At 38.1% G+C, this 17,046-nt stretch overlaps 1 protein-coding gene across 1 annotated transcript in view; it reads left to right on the forward strand.

Annotated features, from left to right (window-relative positions):
- Positions 1-17,046, forward strand: part of LOC108058107 (uncharacterized) — a 98,022-nt gene that overhangs the window by 20,120 nt on the left and 60,856 nt on the right. The window contains exons 2-4 of the mRNA XM_044392582.2: positions 6,508-6,778; positions 7,131-7,267; positions 13,198-13,323. Of these exons, the coding sequence (XP_044248517.1) occupies positions 6,508-6,778; positions 7,131-7,267; positions 13,198-13,323 (534 nt within the window). The remainder of the gene's footprint in view (positions 1-6,507; positions 6,779-7,130; positions 7,268-13,197; positions 13,324-17,046) is intronic.

Genomic DNA, 17,046 nt, shown 5'->3' on the forward strand with positions numbered 1-17,046 from the left:
CAGGAGTATGTGGCGAATAAGTCATATCGTATGCCGAATGATAGGGGTGTACAAAATGTCAGTTGGACGAAGGAAACGCAGGGGACTTTGATTAAATTCCTGCTCATTGTTGTGGAACTAGTGTTAGAGTAATTGTCAAAGATATGGAAAAATTTAGTTGCATAACACTTGTTTACAGCCAAAATGCTCCCCGGCAATTGGTGGCAAATTCTGTTAGTGCTGGACCCCTAGATCACGAAAATACCACACTTTTTTTCGATGGCACAGTTTTTTTTAAAGAATTTTTAAAGTTTAAAATGTTAAATTTCGTACTTTTTTCCAATTTTTTCTTATATCTCGGCAGATATCCACCCGATTGGGCCATTTTTTGGTTTTTTTTTTAAGTCAATAGATCAGAGCTTAACTTTGGCATACAGATCAATCTGATTGGATAAGTAATGGCTTCGCAGCAACTCGACAATGATGAAAAATGTGGTTTTTGGTCGACTGTAAGTCGGCTGTCTATATCGTAAAAACTCGAATAAATCCGTTGAAAAATCATAATGAGTACCAAATTAATGTTTATATTCTACCAAATAAAACAAGCCGGACATGGCCCAAATCCATGGAAAATTGGATTTATGGTGGATTTTTAAAGTTCTGATTTTTCAACTTTCTTCGGTCGAAAGAGTTCAAATTTAAGTTTTATCGCAGGCGGTATGTAGGTATGTGGTATATTAACAAGTTCCGATCATTCAACTCCATTTACAAAAAATAACGTAAGTCTGTACAATGGGCTTTTCCTCCGATTAATTCGCTTTCCCAATTGTAATCGACTTATCCGCCGCCGAATTCATCAGGGCGTTTAAGCAGTGTCCGTACAGTAATGTTTTCCTCTCGGTTCCTTGGGAACCCGCTTTGATTGAGCCGCGTTGGTCAAATCACGTTGCAATTGCCACAGACGGAGCTGGAGCGCAAACGAGAGGAGAAACGAGACTCATTAGTCCGAAGCGTGATGCGTGACACCAACTTTAAATTGTGCAAAGACAGGCGACAGGACCTCTGCGCTGTTCCAGCATCCGCGCATCCTTCCCAACCATTTCCATTTCCATCATATTGCAGCGTAATCTTGGCCATTACTCAAAAAGTAGCTTCGCACGTAGAACGAGAAAAAAATTGCAGCCAGTGGTACACCAGGGAAAATATTCAATACTTAATCCAAATTTCGAACTAAAAACTTAATTTAATTAAATAACAGAATGAACTGAAAACGGTTATAACTTGTGTAAATATAACAAGAGAGAACGCTATAGTCGGGTTGGTGTCCCGACTATTTAATACCCGTCACTCAGCTAAAAGAAATGCGAACGCTGTACTCGGGTTCGTGTCCCGACTATAATCGTAGCTCAGCTAAATGAAGTGCGAGGGAGATAGATATATGTAGATATTTTGATTGCGTATAACTTTTTAATGAATGGTCCGATTTGAAAAAAGTCTTCTACATTTCGATAGGTATAAATATACACAACAAAATTGCATTTATACTTCTCGGAAATCTTTAAAGATGTGGGCGTAGGACACATTTTAAAATCGTTAATGGGCGATTTTGGGCGTTAGAGGGGGCGTGGCGCTCGGCTGAAATAAAATTGCGCTGCGTAGGAGGCCCAAGAATATGTGTGGAATATCTCAACCTTCTAGCTTTTGTAGTTTCCGAGATCTCAGCGTTCATACAGACGGACATGGCTAGATCGACTCGGCTAGTGACCCTGATCAAGAATATATAAATGTTATAGGGTCGGAAACGATTCATTCTACCTGTTTCATACTTTTGCACGAATCTAATATACCCTTTTACTCTACGAGTAACGGGTATAAAAAGAAAACGTCTGAACGAGATTATAGTTCTGACAATCGCACCTTCAACTTACAAGTACCTGATGTTGAAATCTTTTAAGAAATATGATTATACATAAATCCTACTAAATAAATAAGTTGCGGAAATATTCTTTTTGAGAATTAAAATTAAATAATTAATATTTTTTTTTTTTAGTTTTTCTTATATCACTCTAATGTGGACTGCAACTTTTTGCATTAATCTTTATCGCATTTTTGCGCATTCTTTTATTTCTTGTCTCTTAAATTAAAAACTGAAAGCTTGATTTTTTTAAGGGTTGCGATATATTTCTTAATTTTTTCTTTTACGTTGGAAATTTCATTAATTGCTCCAGTCAAAAAAATTGTGTTTTTTTAATTACTCAAACGCTGAGTAGGCCATAACGGCAAGGTATTTACAATGCCAACAGGGTAATGTAAACACGAAGATTTTCTTGAATGTATTTAATAGTTTACTTTGTTATGGTGGATCTATTTATTAATAATATTTTTCGAAAATATACCTATAGATTTGATTTACTCAAACAAATTAAAATATTTAGATTGTATGACGCCTATGTAAATATTATTATAATATAAAGCCCAATCGCATTTTACTATATTTTCATTTTAAATACAATTTTTGGATTAATAAAAATGTTTTATTCATAACTATGCTCACCATTAACCTTTTCGTGTTCTTTGTAATAATTACAATACTTTGTCGATACCCTGTCCCTTTAGGTAACTTTTAGTTCTTTTTCGAGTGAAATTTACAAATATCTAAATTCGAACATGTAACTTTTTTATTTTTGTCTAAGTTATTAGTCAATTGCAAAAAAAATAAATATTAACAATATGCTATCTTAATTTGAAAAATTAAAATAGTGAATTTAATGTTATGTAAACGTTATTTTGCCAGATCCTAATTGTTTGCTGTGTAGCCTGGCTCTGCGGGTGACACTCGCACTCTGTTTGTGTTTGTGTTGCCGTTTTGCCCAGCAGCACCTTCCCCCGCCCAGCACCCACCCCCTCGGCCTTGCGCCTCTGTCATTGCCACAGTCGCCTGGGTGCTGCCTTTGAAATCAGATTCCGCTGTAGTTCCCCTGCGCCTCCCCTAATGGCTTTGTTATGCTAATTTCTTGACGCCTGCTGGCCATTGGAGTCGCCTTTTGCTCCTTGGCCAGCCGGCTTTTGATGCTGTTTCTTATTAATTTAATTATAAATATTATTTTTTTTTCGGTTGTTGTTTTGTGTGGCAATTGCTTCAGTAGCAGGAAATGGAAAAACTCAAATGTCCACAGTTGCAGCGTAATTCTAAACATGTTGTCGACCAGAGATTTCTAATTTCAGCTTAGTGAGCTTTACACTGTGAAAAGTAATTAATCCAGATTTTGTCCTTTGATAAATACTTTAATTTGGTAAAAAACATGATTATTTTTCCCCCTTAATTTTTGTATCGTGTATGAATAAGTGATATTTTTACTGTTTTGCATTCTAATATTCTTGACTTCCCTTTTTTATTTTAGTGATGTCAACACAGCTAAACTAAATAAGGACACTCTCATGTATTAAAGAAAGACAACTGAATGAATATTTACAAAGCATTTAAAACCGTAATTTAGTCAATCGAGTACTTTTTCTGTGGGCTTTTGGCATTCACTTTTCTGGCCCAGATGCGATTATTTACAGTTGTAAGACCAAAGAACGTCGTTATCATTGGTTTCTCCCATACTCCTTCACGTAGCGCTGGCAGAAAAAGTGAAACTCTGCCATTTGCCGAAAGGGACTTAGCTGGAAAGCCTTTCATAAGCATCGCATAAATTCTTTGTCAATTGTGGCAAATTCTTAGCCATCCTGTTGGTCACTCGTCCTGCAGTTCCTTTCTTTCTCTATCTCTTCCTTTCTAATTGTGCCATGTGTGTGCTGGTGAAGTCTTCAAATTGTAACTAGAATTTGATTGTGCCGGGGCATGAGAGTACATTGATTGGATTAGATCCGGAAAGAACGACTGCCAGTAACATGTGACATGGACACAAAAAATGGTTAACCTTAAATTATAGATTTTAGAGTTACTTGCCCATGTCTCTCGGATTTGTATTTCATCTTGTCTACGATTATTTAGTAGCGCTATACTCCATTTTAGTTACATTTTAAGTTTCAAAATTTGAAGGCGTATTAAAACCCCTTGGCTTGTTTGCCTTCTTCCTTATTGGTTAAATATGGTTTTCAGTTCTTTTATGTTTTGTATTTATTCAAGTATTCCTCTCCCGGAAATCGCTTACTCAATGTTTCTTCTTTGGAGCTTCTTTCATTGTTGTTTGCCTGTCTTTCTTCGCTCTCCTTTAACCTCAGTCGGTCCTGTTTGCTGGCATGTGCCTTAGGAATGGATTACAAGCCGCTTCCCTGTTTTTTCCCGGCTCTGCCTTTGACCCGAGGGTGGCTGCTGGTGCTGCAACCGATTATCTTTCGACTTTCCTTCCTTATCTCTGGTTATTATCCTTCCAGCTCAGCGGCAGCCTTATTCATGATTTCCAGCTGCTTGGAACTGCATTCTTAAGCTCGATCAAACAGGAAGCTGGGCGAATATGCATTGAATTAAGTGAGCGATACTCGTAATTTTGTGTGTGTCCTGGGCCAGCCAGTAGAGTTTTATAATTAAAATTCCCTGGTCACGGAACCCTTCGCACATAGGTGCATTGCCCTACAGAATTTAAATGTCGTTTTACCAGAATGGCCGGGTGTGTGCGCTCGTCGTTCAAGTGAAACTTTAGACATAAAAGTCAGACCCCTTAAAATCCTTTTTTCTGTGTCCACCCTTTCGGTCTTTATTGTTGTTGCTGGCTAAAACCGTGCAGACATTTGGACCCAACTACTTGAAGTTTTATGCCCCGTTTCTTTACTTCTTTTCCCTTTTTTCCTGCCACATGGGAGGACTTTATGGCGCATACGTGTGGGTTCCTTTGGGCGCATATTGAAAACCCAGCATTGTTATGACTTTGAAACAAACTGAGGGCGAAAGCATCTTTACTCCTTAGCCCTCAACCTAATGGCAGGTGCAAGAAAAAATGCGGGGCTGAAAAAAGCGAGCAGGAATAAACCTGTTATCGGTCTGCGTGCTCAAAAGCGCACTTGATTGCTCAAATCCTTTGTGTATCCCCTTTTAAGCCTTTTGTTTTCCATTATGCGCCGGAAGTGTTGTAAACACTTCAGCACGGGACAGCAGCCACAGCCACGGCAAGAATAACAGTAGCCCGAGAAGAACTAAAAGGGCAAGGAAAAGTCCAAGTCCAAGACAGCGTCTCAAGCCCCACTTATTTGAGCGCAAAAAATTTTCCTGACAAATAAAGAACAAAATTTGCAAGACTAAAATTTTTAAAATACTTTTAGAGAAAATAAATGTGTGTATAAAAAATAAATATTAATAAACCGTATTTTTAAGAATCGGAATTTTTAATAAAAACTTTATCATGAATAATACTTATTGTTAACAATAAAAATCTTAAAAATAAAAATAATCAATTTTTAAAATTGACTAAACTAGGTTATTTTAAAAATTTCTTATTACGTGTGGTTTTGTAGATTTGACGTCTTTCGTAATAAAAATGAAGCAGAAGAAGGCATGCGGAAATAAAGCATAATAATGTGGCATGACAATCTAGGGGCTGAGAAAAAGATGGGACAGGGGAAATGCAACGCGTGCCAAACGGGAAAACACTCATAACGCTTGGCTCCCCATTTTCCCGGTTCTCTTCTTCTGAGTCGGACCCTCGTGGCTTTCTCCTGTCAATATGTTTCCCGCTCGACTTGTGCTATAATTGTGTCTTCCCTCTCCGGAACGCTTGCCATATACTCGTATGAGCGAGTCGGCGGGGTTAAGGAATGGAGATAATGCCAACCGGGACACTTTCAGTTACTTAGCCCAACAATCTGGGGAGCGTCTGCTGCTCGGGGACTGAAGGACTAAAGGACCGAATCTCACCCGGACGTCTGCTTGCCTTCATTGTTCTTGTTTTAGAAACTTCCAAGTGGCCAACGAAAAATATCCCAACTGAAGCTAAAATAATTAGCTGGGGGCTAAGCAGAAATTGCAGAAAAATGAGAAGGCCACGAGGGGCAGCTGGTAGAGATGAAAGGAGGAAGATGGTGGAGGGGATAGGGATACAAGAATGACAAAGAACTTAAAGTGAAGACACGTGAGGGAATACCTAAAGGCTTCGACATTTTCATCAAAGTTGGTAGAAATTTAATGGGACTACAAACTAGAGTTGTCTTGTGCTCATTTCTAAAGAGGTCTTTATCATTACTGTCCTAAGTATTCATACTTTAACTTTAATCTTTGAGTTCCAATATTCTTACCCAATGCTAAAGGGCCATGCGTTTACCTTTGTGACTGCATTTCACAACTTAAAGAGTAAATAGCCACAGCTCCATCTTTGCCATCCGTTTGCTTCCTGATTTGCGGAAACAACTGACGGGTTGAACATCCCCTGTCTGTTCAAACTCGCACTACTCATCTAGGTCAGCTGGCGGTCGTTTGCTTCGACTCACCGCCATCTCATTTTCCGGTTGACAGGACCGCTTTGATTCCAGCACATCACCTGACAATTTGTTGACTCAACTAATCTCCTGCCCCGCCCTCTCCGCCCATTTCAGATGCCCAGGATGGGGAGACGTCACAAACACTGCCATCATCGCGTGTGCGGTTCATCTTCATCTCCGCTGCAGCGGCTGGTGGAGCTGCAGCTCCTTCTGCCGGCGCTCCTGGTCCTCCTGCTGGCCACCACCCTGGGACTCGCCTGCCGCGTCTCCGAGTTCTCCTGCAAGGGCAGCGGGAACAGCGGCACCATCTGCGTGCCCCTGGACAAATACTGCGACGGACGCAGCGATTGCGCCGATGGCAAGGATGAGCCCAAACATTGCTCCGGTGAGTGAATGCCGCCAGCTGTCGTCCGCCATTCCGCTGAAGGGATTAACAAATAGTACAGTAAACAATCGAAGTAGCGAACTAGGGAACACGCTTAATTTTTTCGTTACTCGTATTATATCTATATTTCCTATGAATTCTTTATTGAAAACTATCTACACTAATATGCATTATTTATTAAATTTTTTTTAGTGAATTGCAATAATGATCTAATTAGTAAATATTAACGTTAGCAAAAATTGTGAGCTTATTAAAAGATCTCATAAAATACTGTTCACTACTTTGATCGTTTACTGTAGTTTACGCTACTTACCCTCCAACTCACGTTGTTTTTTTCCAACTCCGCCCACAGTCTGCAATCGTACATATTATGGCGATATCGGACGCACCTATGCCATAAAAGTGCCAACGCCACAGTGGAATAAATTGCCTTTCCTCTGTCACTTGACATTCACAGCATCCGGTCATGATCAAGGCGACATTGTGCAGGTGAGTAGCGGTGAAGGTTCCTTCTGATGGTTGACAGTGATGAGAATGGTCTGGGTACTTTTGCCTAATTTCATATTGATGTATTAACTGTAAATTCAAAACATTTCTGCCTGAATATAAATTGAGAAATTACAATTTAAAAGAAATTTGAAATACAAATTTTTATTTAGTACATTAAATTTAAGAAACAGCCTAAATTGTGATCAATAAAGTCCTCGCCTTTAGTGAGCTTAACTGACATTCCTAATTTATATTTCGTAGAGTTAATCTTTTCGTTCTCATCGTAAACCTAATGTTGAAATGAAAACACCAGTTTACAAAAAAAAATCGATGAAATATACCATGAATGAAACTTTTGTTTTTCGGTAAAGTACGTCTTCCTGATTTCGGTTTTTAGGCGTGTATTTTTAACGAAGCCATTTATGCCAGCATTTTTGCTTTTTTTCTAACTTTTTCAACTTTGACGAAATGTAGCTTCCAAACTAATGAATTGAACTCAATGCAATGTATAAGAAAGTTGGAGGGCATTCTATTACCTGTAAAATGAGTGAATTATGGTTGAAATCGGTTAACCACAACTCAAGTTAGAAATTAAAAAAGGGTCAAAAACGTTTTTTACACTTTAAAAAAAATGTTATCCATAAAAAAAATTTTAAGTGCCAATTTCTTAATCAGGAAGACGTACCTTACCGGAAAACAAAGGTTTCATTCATGGTATATTTCATCGATTTTTTTTTGTAAACTGGTGAAATTCAAGACAAAAAATTATGGAACTTCAGAGTTTAAAATCAACCTATAGTTAAACTCGAAAACGTTCAAAAATCAGACTACATCGTTAAGTGTTATTTGGCAGTATCGGCTTATTTATACTGATTCCTTGCTCACCACTGGTGTTGGTGATGCCGAATCAGTGGAGTGTTTGTCCGGCTTGTGTTGTTGTCCGCTGTCCGCTTGTTGGCTTTAGTGCGCTGTAGGCCAAAGATTAGCCGTGCGTCAGCGAAATAAAAGTGCAATGCACACACACACACGCTCTTGAGGGCAGAATGAGGAAGGTCCTGCAGGAGTGCACTCTAATGGGAAGCGACACACCCACACCCACCCACCCACAGACAGCGACACGCACAAATGCACCGCCGTGAAATATTCCGAGACACATTCGCCGTTTCCAACAATGGCAACCCGATTCGTACATATCACAAGAGAAACTGTATGTGCCTGCCATCTGGACAAGGTATATGGGTTCTATGGAGAAATGTGTGGAAATTATTGTGGGAAAAAAACAAATTGTATAGAAACTTGGTGGCTTAAGAGATCATCTCCTTTTAATAATAATTGCTAAGAATTTAAAATATTTCAATTTAAAGCAATTTAGAAAATTTATATAATGAAAATAAAAATAGAAAATAATATAAATGAACCACCAATTTAAGTTATGCCCATTATTATTTTTTGTTAGTTAATTACTTACTCACTTACTTCAAAAATCAGAATATTTTCAAGTAAACCCTTTATATATTGGAACATCAAGGAGACTTATGCAAATTTTTCGGTTAACTAATAAAAGAAAATAAAAGCCCGGAAAAGAACAGATTGCAGAAGTAGCACTATTGAAAGCCAAAACTAACAATACACACAAAAAAAATTTGCTTGGTGAAATTGACCAACAAAGATAGTTACGTAACTATTAAAATAGTTACGTGTATTTTGTTTTTGCTTTGGGTTTGTGTCCTTGCTAATTGTGTGTATTTTGTTTTTGTGGAATGACTATTTACTTAGTAGAATTAACAATTTTGCTGGTTGGGGCCTGTTTGACAATTATTACAGTTGATTTTACCAAGTTTTTTTTTGTGTGTACTATTGGATATTATCTATATAAATTTGACCGCGATTAAAATAAATCAAAGTTTAATTTTCATCCTTTGTGTTTAAAATACCGTCCTGTCTTAAAAAAACCAAAAGAAATCGATCGTTGTACCTTCCCTATTTCAGGGTATTTTAAAATCTCCATTTATTCCTATTCTCGCTTTCTCTGCACATTGTTCGTGCTTGTTAGGTAGAATGTCTCCATTTCTTGCATTGGCGGCATATCTCCTGACATTTTTGGGGGCTCTGGCATTTGGTGCGTGCTTAATTAGGACTCCCAGCGATTGCAGTCGAGTCCTAGTCATCCCGTCTCCTCTTTAAGTGGAACTGAGCTCTTTAAAACGCCTTTGGGGACACCGAAAAAGAAAGAAAAATAGGTGAGAGGTAGATGGAAAAGTAAGCAAACAAATTGAATAACACAGATGAAGGGGAGCCACCCACGTTGACAATGAAATTAGACACGCTTCAAAACATTTTTGGCGAGCCGTCAGAGAAACGTCAATTTCAATTTCGAAAATAATTGATTTCCTCTGCAATTTGCGTAAACATCGCAATGAGCAGTTGAGTCCCCGGAAGTGGTAGTCAGCAAATCTGTTTCCCTGCTCCCATGCCACTCCATTTGCTCCTTAAATTTCCCCAATCCGCATGGGAGTCCCGCACATATATATTTGAATAGGTATGCGGGATGATGTATGCAAAATGTTCCTTCGTGGGCTTTGCACCTTGCACAAATCTGTCATGCATAAGGTATAACTTTTTATTTTGTGTTTCCGAATTTGTAGACGATTTTTTCTATAGAACGTAGGTACACCATAAGAAAAAGAGTTTTGTGGCATTAGGAAAAACTTTAAAGTCTTAATCAATTAACCACGAAATTAATATTAAATAGAGGATGAACAACAACAACAAACATCTCACTGTTAAACTTATTGTTAATAACACTGTGCAGCATTTTTAGTGCTTTTTAAATTTACCTCGATGGATGCTATATTTTTAGATTCGTTACGAATTCCCAAGTTAAACTGCGTTTTCCAAAAAGTTCCCCGACGCAAGGATTCTTAGCAAAAGGACCTTAAAGTTCGAAAAATACTGAAATTGGCCAACTTTGCGGAGCTCTTAGAGGCAAATGGATGCATGGCTTAGTTCGAAGTTAAAGTTTTTTAAAAGATACACCCTTTATCTTTTAAACCCTATACTTAAAAAATTTTTAAGATTTTGTTTAAGGCAGAAACAAATTCTAGAAAACATAGTCAAAAAACAAAAAAGTATACAGCTGCGGTCAAAATGGTAGTAGTGTTGCCGCCCTGTGTATTTAAAAGTTTGTTGTTGTAATTGATATTTTCCTGGTAATATTGTATTGATTATAATTTTACTATTAGACTAATTGGATAAGAAAAAATTACAACATCAAACTTTTAAAAACACAAGGCGGCAACACTGCTACTATTTTGACCGCAGCTGTATGTTTTTCAGTTTTTAGACTATGTTTTTTGGAATTTATTTCTGCCTTAAACAAAATCCTAAAATTATTTTATGTATGGGGTTCGAAAGATAAAGGGTGTATCTTTTAAAAAACTTTAACTTCGAACCAAGCCATGCATCCATTTTCCTCTGAGAGCTCCGCAAAGTTGGTCAATTTCAGCATTTTTCGAACTTTGAGGTCCTTTTGCTAAGAATCCTTGCGTCGGGGAACTTTTAGGAAAACGCAGTTTAACTTGGGAATTCGTAACGAATCCAAAAATATAGCATTCATCGAGGATAATTTTTGATGCTGCATAGTGTAATTAATGTCTTATTTACTTACTTTATGAAAATTGAACTAACTAAATACATATGCGGAAAATTATCTTTTAATAAATAATAGAACATGGAGCTCATGCGCGGATCGGGTGAAAAAATAAAGAAATTTTGGTATTCCAAAAGTATGCAACAAAAAAATTGTTCCAATGTCACCCCCCACAAAAAAATCCTAGATCCGCCACTGATGGAGCTGATCGCAAGAAAACGGTTCCGAAAACATTAAAGATTTTGGAAAATTAGACAAATACCTAGAATTGTAAAAATGGAAATAAAATTTTGTTAATAATTGTAAACGAAGGAGTTGTAATTTTTTTCAGTATACGTTTTCTTCTTCGCCTCTCCATCGTCGCATATAAATCATGCGGTTGGCTTTCCGAGGCTTCCCTGAGTTTTCCGCTTCCCTTCGTACTTTTTTATATTTTTTGCTTCTCACTCGATTGCGTCTGTGTGGGAAATTGCTTGAAATAATAATGTTAGACATTGGCGCGGACGAGAACCAGGGAGCCGTTGTCGGTGCTGCTGTCTGTTTGTACATATTGATTGATGATTGTCAGCCAAAGTCCCAGACCTTCGCAGAAGGGAGAAGTTTAAATTGCCTTGGACTCAGCCATTTATCCAAGGGCTAATTTTTAATGGAAATACCTTAACCCAAACTTAGCAATATGTTTGCTTTAATCAAAAAGCCGACAGCGCTAGCTTTGTTCGTAATTAAAGCTGGGTTTTCACGCCCGCTAATGGACAGGAAAATGTATGCAACAAATCAACCAAAAGGTACACTTTTTGTTAACAAAAAAGCAGACAGAACTTTGCATAAATCAAGCCATTTTTTATTATAAACAATTCCAGTTTACTGTCCCCAGCTTTTATTTATTTGTACCCTATTTTTTTATTGTTCATTGTAAATTATGTGTATGTATATGCAAATATATTTAGCCTGCGCTTAATAGTTAAGTTTTTAAAGGAGTTTTTCATAAGGTTTTTTGACTTTTCCCAAAGTTTGTTGATGTATTTTTGCGCTTATAATATTTTTATAATTAGAATGAAATTGATATTGCTCTTTTGTGGACCTCTCAGTTGGATATAGATGGTGGAATTTTCGTGGAGCTTTTGGCATTTTTGTGGTCGAGTTCATAATGGATTTATTGTGTTAAAAATTTGAAATAAAGACCTAATATACTACCGCAAACAAATCAAAAATAAAACGGGTTGACACCACTGGTACTTAAAGTTTCTATTAATGCGGTGATGTTTTCGTTGAAGTTTCCCACTTTGACACGTCGGAGACCAAAAAACTTGGAGGAAAAAAACCATAAAACATGAGAGAACTCCTTAAAAAGCATACACTACACATAAATTATGCTTCCTCATTTGCCCAAGAGAATTTCCGGGGCGAGAAGTCCACGTTGAAGTCCAAAGCAAACTTGCAAATGCAAAAGTTTTTCAGAAAATTTCCCACTGTCGTCCAGTCGTCGCTTCTAATGAAGCCACAAATGCCATGCACGATGTGGATATGCCTCCCCATTCTGCCCGCTGTCACTTTTGCCTTTGTTTAATATTTCAAATTGGAAGTGAAAATCTCTCCGTCTGCGTAGGTGTTGGGGAATTTAACTAAATGAAAAGCAAGTGGCAGCCAACTGAAACCCGAGGCAGAACCCTTTTATTGGAGTTTTCTTTCCAATTTTCGACACACACTCTGGCAGGCATTTATTTGCATATTTTATTAAGAAAAATACATGAGCCTGCACGAGTACATAATGTACATATTGCATACAGGATTAGACACTTGACTCTCTGCCTCACAACTTCCTTACTTTGACCTTGACTTGACTCCCTGAGGCAGTGTGAGCGTGGTAGTTTCCCTTTTATGGCCAATCAAATATGCAAACAGTGGGCGGGCACAATGAGGCGTTGTGCGGTCCCTTAAATTTTTTGCAAATGGAATTTCATTTGCATAACTTCAAGAAAATATAAAGTATAGTTTTAATACCCTGCAAAGCCAGGCCAAGCTGGCCTCTAAGGATTTGAAGAATGTTAAAAGATTTATTAGAAGAAATGGTCTTTGAAAAAAAAGGAAGAACACCAAGTGAATTTTATCAAAATAAGAAAATACTCAACTTTCTTGTGTCGAATAAGACTGTAAGACTGTCTTCATTCTACGTCATTTTACTTCAAATATTTTATGTATTATCATTACGAATCAAAAACTTATAGCATAAGCCATACAAATATGAACATTGTAAAATTGAATTTTCCTATTTCTTTTTTAGATCATCTTTGATGGCTTTACGGTGGGAAGGTTCGACGAGGGCATGGTCGATACGGATGTGGATGGTTACGAAACGAACCTAAGTCCCACGGGCGAGTTGCCCGGCTGTCCCGAGGGCTTCATGCAGGTGAGAGGGCTGGAATTCCATTTATTAAAATTCATGTTACGTGATAATAAAAATAGTTTGCGGAAAATTGTGTCCGGGAGTTTGCACTCCATTTGCTTGCGTTGTGGGCTATAATTTCATGCCCAAGTGGGCGTTGGGTGTGCGTGGGCGGAGGGTGGAGAATCCGGCGAGGACTTTGGCTTGCCATCATTGGTAGCTTTCGTCGTTGTCGTTCTCGTCGTCGTCGTCGTTCGATTCAATCAATGTCCGAGTAATTCTGTAATTTTCTGTTTGGTTCTCCGTTGACAAATACCACATTAGCCCGGCAAATTGAATTGAATGCTGCGCCTGTGTGCGTGTCTCTGCCGATATATCGGTGTCTGTGTGTGTCCTGGCGATCCCGGGATTGGGAGCTTGAGTGCTGTTAGTGTTGTTGGGTCATATCCATTTGCCCTTCGTAGGGCCAAAAAGGAAAACTATTTAACATGTACCATGGCTCCGGCACTGGCACTGGATCTGTGTGCGTGGTGTATATTTTTATCGAAAATTTTGCGGACACATTCGGGAACGGACTGGTGGTGCTGTCCTCGCCCTTGTAATGCTAAAACCAAAATCCTGGCTAAATAAAATGTACGAAAAAGCTCACTAAATCCCTGTAATTGACTTGTGCAATATGTTTGAATGCCCCCTCCGCTCCACAAACGAATTCGCTTCTGTCTCAGTTTTTGTTTCAGTTTGCGTATCTGCATCTGTATCTTTATCTCGGTTTCGGGTTGACTGGCTCGGCTTGAACCGCTTTTGATAAAGCCCTGACTGACTGGTCGCTTTTCTTCCTTGCCCTCCGGATACCTTAAGCTGTTTTAATTTGGGGATTAAATAAAATATTCGCACAGAAGTGCTAAAACGCAAACAGTGAGAGAGATGTGTATGGTCACTTAATCTTCTGCCTTAAATAGATTGTGGAAAATGAAGTGGGTGAGCATATGCTTGGTTTATTAAAACTAAAATCCCTGGGAATTCTTTGTACAATTTTATAATTATTACGACTATGCTTTTTATACACCCAAGAAGTTATTTTCTTAAGTTTTGGGAATGAACGATTTATTGCCTAAAAGTAACATTTTCTGTAAAAGTTGTATTTTGGAACGAAAGAGACAATTTATTTTGTAATTTAAATAAAACAAAAAAAAATATTAACAAAGTGTCTAGTTGACACGATAAATAAATAAATAAATAATTTATTTCACTAATTACAAAAAGTTGGCGTTTATAAAGTCAAAATAATATGCGAGTGGAAAATGCATTTAGTTCCAAATTAGGTCATAAAATTACAATATTTAATAACGCTTACAATATAAACTCTTTCGATAGAGATTACTTAACTTTTTTTTTAGATTTTCCCTTCAACTTTTCTTATACCCCACAATCCCTAGGAATGGCGTTTCGTCCCTCTGTCCGACTGTTGAAAAACCATAAACCTCTATTAGTTTAGCTCCGTAGGCTCTGCAAACCGGCCTCCCCCTTCCGCCCCAGCCGGCCTTCTATATCTCCCTGTCGCTTTGTGCAACAATAAATTTTAACAAGCGTAGGGCGTGCGCTGACATTTTGCGGTGCCCGTCTCCGAAAAACTAAAAACGGGAGCTGGACAACGGGACATGGAATAGCCATCCAGTGCAGTCGCAGGCACTCCTGGGCTGTCCTGTTGAGGTTTCATTTGGCGCTTGACATGTGTACGGAGTTGAGGGATTTCCGCAAAGGACGAAGGGTGGAGTGGGCTTAAGGGCATGCATGTAGTTTTTCCTGCCGCTGCATTTTCCGGCAGCAGCAGCGTTTATACGATTGCAAAGGGTGACTGCCATTTTATTACTGAAAACGAGGGTTATGTTTGTACTTAGGAACATATATTGAAAAAATTGTATTTTTAAAATATATATGCACACTTTTTTTGACACTGCAACAAAATTAGAAAAAATATCTGATATTATTTTTTATTAAAAAAATAGCAAGAAATGGTTTATTTGCTTAAACTTTCGGTGTAAGTGCCGACATTTATCAACATCATCTGTAACAGGGCATTTCAAAATTCGTTACGCAAATCCGGCATTTCTTTAGAGTTTTTTTACATTTGGGCTTCCGCTTCGGTTTTAAAATGCAGTTAAATATTTTCATTTTTTTCAGTTGCTCGTGCATTGTTCATTGTTGTCGTTGCAGTTCTATATAGACTCGTAACTAACCGCAGGTTTGTGTTGTGTTTTCCCCCCTTCAAAACCTCCATTTTCATCGAAACTGGCGATTTTTTTCAGTAAAGGCAATTTTAACTGCTGACGCGGTTTTGTAACCCCCTCCTGACTCTCCGATCTGTATAAATAATGCGTGTCATGGCCTGGCCACATAAATTCTTGACCGAAACGGAAAATTTATATCCGCTGCCTTGCCCACATATACGTTTATGTATGATTTACCCAGGTTCAGGACCAGCACCCCGTGTCGAGTCTGAAGTTTCGGTTTAACCATTTATTCAATTTAGTTGGACATTCTGTCTCATGCATTTTGTAACAGGCCAAAAGGAGAGCGAAACTGGGCTGTCCTTATCTTGACCTTTTCGGAATTATTTTTAATAATTCAGCAAACAATCTTTGGCTGTTCGTGGGAAGGAGGATCCAATCCTTAAGTACAGTTTTAACTCCCCTTAAACTTATCAAACCAAAATGTCTATTATTGTCGGTATAATACAATCCATAGGTAAAAAAATTAAACACAGTTTTTCATTTTCAGTTTTTACTAAAAACTTATCCAGCAAATATTTTCTGATTAGTGGCAAGTTTTAGAGAGTACTTCGTTAGCGCAATCCCCTGCCTCTACTTCTGTTTCGAATTCCTGCTGGACCTTCTGTGTATTTCTTAATATTGCTAATCATAAATAATAAAGTTTATGCATAAACGTATTAACCTAAATCAACAGAGACAACAAAAGCAGCCGTTAGGCGGAGAAGGTGGTGGTTATCCTTGAGTGTCCTTGCGAGAGCAGCTTGAGCAAATGACTCAATATTTGACAATCATAACATCCCAGCCGTAGTAGCCTGACCCTCTGCTTCGTTCTCCCAAGCGAAGGACAACGAACTGAGGAGCGGAAGCAGCTTGGTCCTGCCTCAGTTTGTCAATAGTTTTATTGGACTAAATGTGTACGTATATAGATAACGCATATAGATTGGCTAACAACTTTGCCTTGGCGGAGCTCAGAATTCAAAGTTGACCACACGAAAGTTAGGGGAGGATATAGAGATGGGCTGAGCTTAGAAATGTTCTTGTATTATTTTTTAATTTTCCCCACTCTCATTTGTATTGCAAATTAAAAGCCTCCATGGCAAAGTAATTTATTTGTAATATGACAAATGCTTTAAATTACTATAAATCAACCAGACAGGGCAGACAGTGGGACGTAGTTGGAATTATGCGCTTAAATTGCTTCACAATTAAGTTTAAATACACACTGCAACAAAAGGATGTGTTGGGGAGGAAAAGGATCAAGAGAAGTACTGACAAGCGGCGGCTTTTGTTTGTTGTTGGCAGATTATGAAGCGAGAAGGATTCTGCGGAAGCCAGTACATCGACAATGTTGATAAAACTTTTATCGCGCTCAGTGTGTAATATCTGTGTGCGTAAGAGCGAAATCCCTGGGCCCTGAACAATGTATTGCAGATATTTGAGGGTGAGGTCAGAATGCATCCAAAAATCAAAATAATGG

Source organism: Drosophila takahashii, chromosome 3L (genome assembly GCF_030179915.1).
Source record: "Drosophila takahashii strain IR98-3 E-12201 chromosome 3L, DtakHiC1v2, whole genome shotgun sequence".
Classification (NCBI taxonomy): domain Eukaryota; kingdom Metazoa; phylum Arthropoda; class Insecta; order Diptera; family Drosophilidae; genus Drosophila; species Drosophila takahashii.